General features: G+C 33.9%; 1 protein-coding gene across 1 annotated transcript; it reads left to right on the top strand.

Moving 5' to 3' along the window:
• Positions 1-1,328: 1,328 nt before the first annotated feature.
• Positions 1,329-1,962, top strand: LOC128235900 (trigger factor-like). The gene is made up of 2 exons (XM_052950688.1): positions 1,329-1,347; positions 1,667-1,962. Exons 1-2 carry the CDS (start codon positions 1,329-1,331, stop codon positions 1,960-1,962), a joined length of 315 nt encoding a protein of 104 aa, XP_052806648.1.
• Positions 1,963-9,261: the final 7,299 nt, after the last annotated feature.

Genomic DNA, 9,261 nt, shown 5'->3' with positions numbered 1-9,261 from the left:
GCAGACACTGGAAATGCAGGCTATTATTTCTAATGCACCATGCTAAACCATAAAAAATAAAGTATTTTAACTTTAACTGTTTGATTTCAACGATGAAGATATCTACATAGTTAATAATAAATATTGCACATAATAATGAAACATAATTCAATTCGGGCAACATTTTGCCATGCACATATGAACTTAGGTAACAACAACTTTCTTTTCTTCATGGTTATGTATACGCATGGTGCATTCAAAGGTAATTATTAATATATTCTTATAACTAAATCTCAATTTTATTGTTTGTATGTCTGACACATTTGTTTGTAACACAAGGTGAATTTTCAATGTACATTTACCATAGCTTTTGTCATTAACATGTATATGTCTTTGTCAATGATTTAAATACATATTGTAAGTTAATCATTTTATTGTGTATTTGCAGCGTTCAATATTTCATGTAATTTTATTATGTGTATGACTTATGTTTTATGCAGCCTTCCATGTTCGATGTTAATCAAATGTATATATCATGTATGTAGAGAAATGATGAAAAATAAAATAAAAATTTAGTATTAAGCTAACTGTATATATTTGTCATGTTCTTACTTCACCTTAAACATACAGTGTATCAATAAATCGTATTTCGGTTGAGAACAGGAGAATACTCTTATTGGCTAAATAAAGGAAATTCTTTTGTCAAAAAACTCATTACTTCTAGATATTATTTTATAATTTTTGGCTACAATGTGTAAAATCATCAAATATATATGAATATTAAAAATAAATACAATAGCAAGCGTCTTTCGATAAATTTCTATCATGTTTACTCCAGTTTGACCATATCCATAAATCGTATTTCGGTTGACGACGGGAGATAACTCTATTTGACTAAAAAAGGGAAATTCTTTTGTCAATAAAGTCATTATTTCTAAATATTTTTTTTATAATTTTTGGCTACAATGCGTATAATCATTATATATACAAGATTATTTAAAAATAAATCCATTAGAATGCGTCTTTCGGTAACTTTCATGCGTATTTCGGTAATTTTATCCGTCTTTCGGTAAATAATCGTATTTCGGTAAGTCTAGGGACCCCATCAGTCTATAACGCAACATTAATCACTGAATAACGTGGACAAATGCATAAACTAATTGCGTCTATGTTATGGATTATACCATTCGAAAATTCCAAGTTTATAGCTAGACTACCGTATGATAATAAAAAAGTATGTTTCGGATGAAGTTCCTCCCCCCCCCCCCCCCCCCCCCCGAAAATGCACCCCTCTAACGCTAAAACTGGACCCACCACATTCCAATACAATATGAAATGAAGTTTTTATCATGTTCATGTGGACAGGACGTAAAAAAACGTTCTCCTTTCTAGCAAAGTGAAACAAATATTGGCTTCAAACGTATTGTGTTGGAGTGACCTGACCTAGAATTGCTGTGGACATTACTCTTGATGATGATGATCAGGGATGGCTCCAGGATTTGACGTTTGAGGGGGCGTAGCTTAAAGGTGTAACCCTTTGACTTGCATCCCTCCCTCCGAACCGAAAATTCTTTGGTTGAAAATGTTAGCATGGGGATTTGGGGATAGTCCCCTTAGAAAATTTTAACAATTTCTAATCGGCCGTGGTGCATTTGGGCGTATTTCATACTTTTTCTTCTATATTGAGCCGCTAGTAAAGATGATGATGATGATTATGATGATGATGATGATGACGAGGAGAAGGTGGATGAGATTGAGGATGAGAATGAGGATGAGCAGGAGTATGAGGAGGAGGAGAATGCGGAGGAGGAGGACGACGACGACGTCGCGACAAATGCGACTATGCCGATGACGATTTTTCGCTTTTTTTTTACATTTTCACAAAATGAGGTCTCATGTAAACACGAGAGATGGCGACAAAACATCCAACTAAAGTCCAAGTTTAAATTAGGTTCAAGCTTTTCTAATGAGGTAAATATCTGAAAAGACTATACTTTAGAACACTAGTTAAAGTATGCTTTATTGCTAATACATATATAGTCACTGGGCGGTTTAAACAGTTGAACTGTATGCACGTGCAGGCAGCATAGTCGTCGTGGATGGTTTGCCTCAACAGACACGATTATTCCATCCTTGGTCGCTTTGAAATTGAGATATTATTTTTGATTCTTTAAAAAATAATTGCAAAATGATATTTTGCCATTCACCACTCTGGTGCCAGTGTCAATCGTAACAACTCGGCCATCTCCGGCAAGCTTCGAGATAGACCTCGTAAATAGTAGTAAGGATATACGAAAGTGCGATGCGGCTCCCGGCGATTAACACCGTTTTCAATCCGCGTAAAGAAGGCCCATTGTAACAACAAGGAAATGGATTGTGTTGAATTAAATGTGCTTGTTTAAGACAAATATTTATTGTAACCTCAAAAAATGTTCGTTTTATGAATATTTAGATGTTTTCTTATAGTTGAAGCACTCTATTTCCTCTAGAAAAATCGTGAGCACACAGAAAATACACTTGACAGTCATTGAAATGATCATACGGTTCATGGCATGCATGAATCATTACATCGGATTAAATGCATGCATGGACTAAATGTCAACATTTTCTCAACATTTATAGGAATACCCTATGAAATGTAAGTTTTAAGTCATACTTTGCCGTGTTATTTTTCACACCATGCCTTGCCATTAAAACAACATTACTATTCTGTAAAATCATTGATTGCATTGTGCAGACTTTTGTGGATTGTGGTAGGATGGGTGTGAGCTGGTCACCCAGTCAGCTTTACCAGCTGAAATCTATGCATGCCTTTACTTCAGCATTATTGAGTTTGGGCTGCAGATTTTTTTTGTGTCAACAGTTCTGTGGGGTTGAGGTGGGGCGGTGACTATCCACGCAGTATGCTCAATTGTTAAGAGTACCAATACAACGTTCATGTGGATATGCACCAGACAATTGTAACCACGGCCTCCCCAGGTCTGGGGAATAGTGGGGACTTTGACTTTCAGTACAGCCCACCCTGGCTAAAATCCCCACCCTGCGCGGACGATCCAATGGCAAAATCCCTGCCAAATGCCCCCACACCCCAGGGACTCTAGGTAAGGTCCATTCCCCTCTATATTTTAAGCGAAGATAAAACCACCGCATTCAACCAGCACTGCAGGGCAACCTGATAGGTAAAAACACAGCCCATTTCCCCTGGTTAACCCCAGTATTCTCCCGGACCTGGGGTGGGGGTGGGGGGTTACAATTGACTGGTGCACTAAGTTGACAGATCTTGTCTTAAAATTGTATTTGTTCAAGGCAGATCCTTGTCTAAATCTATAATTATTAGTCTCAATATCTTTGAGTAAATTGTCATTTTTTATTAAAAACAACCAAAAGAGTAACTGATAAGATACTCAACTGATTTTTTTTTTGTAAATAAAAGCCTTAAACAAATATTTAGCCAGGTTACTAAGCTTTTCATCAATGTATACCAGACTTTTTTCAATAGTACTTAATCTATTTTGAATAATTAGCCTTTAGATCACACTTCACCAAATGACTCTTTTATGTCCAACTCCAGAAAATGCAAACAAGAATAATTACAGTTTGGATCAACATGTCTCTTAATTTTATTTTTAATATTAGTCAAGTAATAACAGAGCCATGTGTATGCAATCCAATGTAAAACTAATGATAAATTAGGTTTTGCTCCCATTTTTACTTTCATTTCTGTGCCAAGCCCTTTTAAGTGCACTGAGTCTTTTGGGAGACTTCACAATATTTCTGGTGCTTAATCCCCATATATGGCTTTAAGTTGCCATACAAATTTAAGTCTTCATTACAAAATATACTGTATGTCTCCACTTTAACCATTAACACACAATGAGAGGACTATTTAAAGCATTACCATGTGTCAGAATTATAGATCTTTCTTTACATTTTATTTTTCTAATTGTATTACCGGTCTCTTTAGCAATATCCTTGTGCCTCTTTAGTACTTGGCTTGACAGTTTGGTTTTTAATACATTGTTTTGAATGTTTTATTTGTACACAACAATGATGATGATGATGATGACACTATGCTATGCCAAAACCTCAACACATTTTCTTCAAACAAAAAAGGACAGTCATTCAGAATAACTTTTATTACATTAGTTGAGAAAATAAACTCATACAATCAACGAAATAAACATGCATCTGTAAAATCAAAGGTCATGTTATGTGTTCATTAAATTCAACTTAATAAAGAAAATAAATATTGGTTGCAGTAAGCAATGCGCATCACTTCTAATAAACATTCCAACAGACTGAAAAATAAATCAACACAAATGGAAAAACTGTTTGCAAGTCAGCTAGTACTTATTTTATGCCTTATCAGATTGCTATGCAAGCTGGAAGCTTACAAAATCACTCTTAAGTCTGTTGCCTAAGAAGAAACAAGTATGGACATCCTTTTCCTGAGGTCAAGAGAAAGTATCTTGGAGGTCTTGAACTCACAACCTTGAATTTGGGGCTTATCCTCTAGACCACTTTCACCTTTTCACATTTTAAAGAGCCCAGTTTACAATATGGCACTTGCAAGGATGTGCACTATTAACAGATTTTCTGAAGTCTTAAAAATTGAACTGAACAAAATAGTTCTCCTTTATTTGGTCTGCCGATGTCATCTGTTTCTGTTTTTGTAGATATCTTCCCTCCATAATATAGGAAAACCACTTAAAGTGTATATAAATCCTTTACCATTTTACCCTTTTAAAATATATGTTCGGATTTATTTAATTATCACGGACCAACAGATGACTTTTATCTTCAACTTCACATCAGTATGTAAGTCATCAAATATTTGAGATGACAAGATGTTCCACTGAACGCTTTGTTTCCATCTTGCACTCATTTTTCCAAGGAAGGCGTTGCAGTTGTGTTAAGATGATTGCCATGCATTGTAGGTCAATCCTCATACAATGGCATTTTTGATTACATTCGGATTCCAGTGCCTGAAATAGAAAACAGAAAATACAACAATAATAGGAATTATATTTTCAGATCAATTATTTTAAAAGCCTGTACAACAACAGAAAAGTATTCACAAAACATTAAGTGCAACACCAATTTAAAGCTGCATCCTCACAGATTTACTGTTCTGACACCTTTTTTATTTTTGTCTTTAAACGAGCCAATTGGCAATTATTGTGCAAATGTATGGAAACCAGTGATATTAGACTGCTGACATAATATCAGATCACAGTCTTTCATATACAAGTTTGAAAATTTGGTAAAAATTCCTCCAACTAGTCATATAATGTCACACATAATAGAACAGATTTCAATTGTTTGGAAAATATTTTTTTGCTATTGCTTTAAGCCATATAATTAATTATATGTGTAAATTTAATTTAATTACTCCTTTGGGCTTTTGAAGAATGACCAAGAAGAACTGTCAATCTTGTTGGTTAATTGTACAAACATGCAGGTACTTTTGGGCTTAAACCAATAGGATACTTGACTGTTAAATTATTGTCCGAATTTCGAAAATAGCACAACCATTACCTCATCTGCCTATTTTCAATAGAACAAGGCGGGAATCAGAGTCAGCTGCACCCCTGGTACCATACTATTCTCTGAAAATGACAATAAGATTAAAATTTAAATGTCTGCATTTCATTGGCACAGTAAAAATGTCAGCATTTTTCAATGTTTCTGCATCACCACCACTGGTGGATATCAAAGAATTTAGTCTTGAAAGAAATGTGTGCTGGTTTATGCGTTCAAACTCATTTTGTTAAACCAATAGAATGAAGATCTAATTTATTTAGAGAACTATATTAGTGAACAGGGCCGAGGTATTCAATTGTGCCATTACATTAAGTTGTTCGCTACCAACACTCACGGACATATAAACCATACATCCTTGGTTAAAAGAATGTTAATTTTAATAATAAAAAATTAAAGTTAATGATATGAAATGTATGAGATAAATACACTGAGAAAGAAAGTCTAACCTATTATCGATCTAAGTAAAGTTAGATTCAGACTTATTTGTTATTAAAAAAACAAATAGAGTATTTGTTTTCTTAATTTTTGCCACTGATCACTGGAGCTTCAAAATTGTTATTTACTAAATTAGAATCTGTCAAATGAAAGAAGACTTTACCCCACCCACTAAGAATTAATGACATTTCCAATTAGTTTCTCATTAGGGCTTTTTTAAAACTATTTTTATATTTTATTAAAATACAATAAGTATAAAAATAACACTTACACACAAATAAGTGGTAAAAGTTCGCTCCTCATTCTGTCTTTGGACTAACATATCTCTTGGTTGTTTGAACATCTTCTTGGTCGGCCATGATGGACTATTTTCTTACGACCCGTATTATATCCGAGGCCATATCTTGATACTAGCCGAGGAGTTCCGATTGGTGCCAGTGTATTTTATTAAATTTTCTTCTAATGACAAAACCCTTTCAAATGATACTAAAATAATTTGGGGTCAACAAGCATAAAAAGTTCACATATTTGTGGGTCAGATTCCTTAATTATACTATGTTTTTAATACCTAAACATGATGAAACTTGGTGACAGTGCTTTATTGGAGTTTATGCAACAGTCGAGTGCAACCACGCCCCCCATACGCCCCCGCCCAGATCTGGGGGTATACTGGGATGGGGGGGGGAAATAGGCTGTGATTCTATCTTCCAGGTGGCCCCGCAGTGCCTAGGTGTCCCCGGGTGCGGTAGTCCATATAAACAGCCGCTTCAGAGTCTTAGACAATTTTTGTTTTGGCGACTCTACGCGTCCATATACCACTTGTTGTTTTCCTAGCCAAGAATGACAGATCCCAGCGCTAAGTATATTGAGCGGAAAGATAATGGGCACCTGCTAGATAGTTAAAAAATGGCAATGCTTTGTTGACAGATCAATCTAAATTTGTATTTCATAAAACACTTAAGTGTAATATTAGAAAGGTATTGGCTAAAAAAAATATGTTTAACTTGTGTGTTTTTATTTAACAATGCAGTGTTAAATATTGTGGAGTTACAGTTGAAGAATATATTTTACATTGGTATGAATCTGTCAACTTGTGGCATTTAGGGAACAAAATGAAAATATCCGAATGTTAAAAAAGTTCATTATTGTGGCTAGGGGTATAGGGGCATTTGGTTGGGATATTACCAGCAGTTTGTACTCGCAGTATAGGGATTTTACCCGGGATTGGCTGGAATGAAAGTCAAAGTCCCTGTTATTCCCCAGACCTGGGGGGCCATGGTTACAATTGACTGGCACATTATAAGTATTTATTATCCAATCATGATGAAACTTGGTGACAGTGTGTGTGGGTGTAATGTTGCAATGAAGTTCGGTAATGGGGTGAAATGCCAAAGTTACTCTTAGAGTTATTTCCCCTTTTAAAATATATTTGCTTTTTTACTTGTGCAGACTTTTTTAACTATTATCCAATCAGGATTAAACTTTGTGACAGTGTTTGCTAAGGTATAAAGTTTGATCACACATATATGTCACATCACAGTTATTCCTCTTTAACAAAAAAATGCAGTTGACTTACTTATTGATTGGGTATAATAATTAGTCAAAATCTTCAATTTTTCCTCCTTTTATATTAAAATTGTTACTCAGACTTAAGACTGTTTGTAACCATGGCCCCTGGTTATTTTCAAAGAAATAGTCAGAATATCTGTTCCATTAGGGATGCCTATATTTTTCATAATGCATGAGAAACTTGATATGGACATTTTCTAATCTGCCTTTCAGAACTGCTGATAGAACCAACAGAGCAAACCATGGTAACACCTCCTCAATAGGACAGTAATTGTGGCAACTTATCTGGAAGACAGAAATTTTGGCAGCATGAACTTATACAGAGGACAGAAATTATGTCAACCTGAACTGATGCCTGACTCATCAAACTTATGTAAGTTAATAGTCATATTTTTTATTTAAATGACAAATCACAATGATGCCCTTATGGATAATACATGTAGCTGCAGATTTCTATAAAGTAACTTTTTTACTTGCGGCCCTATGAATTGTTTTGTCCAGAGTTCTTTTATTAGTTGGCACTCATGTTAATCAATAGTTTGATTTAAAAAAAAAATATAAAAATAAATATATATTTCATTTGGGCCTCATCAAGTGTGTGGCAGTAATGATCATGGAACTTGTGCATTAAACAGTGAAATCTTAAGGTATACATCATTAGAAATTGATAAAAAAATCCATTTTAGTGTGATATGCTTTCATAGTAGTTGATTTAAATATGTAATGGTAAAATTTGTTTTAACAGTATCACTAAACAAATGCAATACAAGAAGATGAGGTAGAAACGTCATTCATTTAAAGAAATCAAAGATATTTAGACACATTTATATTAAGAATTCTGTAGTTGATAATTTAGTTTAATCATATTTTATTGTATGTTATATACACAAGTGATATAAATCATTTCCACAAACAATATTATTATACAATATGGTTGGTCCACTTGTTATAACAACACAAGCAAATGGCCCTCCCTGCAAAGAAGTTGGAAATAATTGATATTGATTTTCATTTATTAATGAAATAGGTGATACCTGAGGATGAATGTTTTGTATGCATTCTTTCTATGTAGATTGTAGTTGCCTAAATTGTTAATCTATGCTTGAGTTCAAGACTGAAATATGTGGTATAACTATTCAATGCAACATTTCAATCGTTAATGTTTTAACTCTATACATACTTAAAGTATCACAAGGCACACACACCTTTCTGCCTTGTACACAAAAACAGAAGATGAGTAGTAATTTAATGCTTTTGTCACCATTTTCCTTTTTCATGACATTCTCTAACTTATAATACACAACACTGTTACACATACAAAGAACACAAATAGTAACTTCAAATTAACTGTTTTCAGAATTCAGGTCAAAATTTGTAAATCATTTAAAACTATATAAATAAATTACTGACAATTATTAATTTACTCTGATATTTCAGTTGTAAATACAGGCACCAAATGTCTGGCATCAATAATTTACTCTGATCTTTTTGCTGTAAATACAGGCACCAATGTCTGGCATCAATAATTTACTCTGATCTTTTTCCTGTAAATAAAGAAACCAAATGTCTGGCATCAATAATTTCCTCTGATCTTTTTGTTGTAAATAAAGACACCAAATGTCTGGCATCAATTATTTAATCTATATTTTTTCCGATACAAGTAAAGACAACCAATTTTCTAGAAACATTATTTTACTGTACTCTTTCCTGTGTAGATACTGATATTGCATGACT

This window comes from Mya arenaria, chromosome 5 (genome assembly GCF_026914265.1).
Source record: "Mya arenaria isolate MELC-2E11 chromosome 5, ASM2691426v1".
Lineage (NCBI taxonomy): Eukaryota > Metazoa > Mollusca > Bivalvia > Myida > Myidae > Mya > Mya arenaria.
The sequence above is the reverse complement of the archived record's forward strand: the minus strand, read 5'-3'. Positions and strand labels throughout refer to the sequence as shown.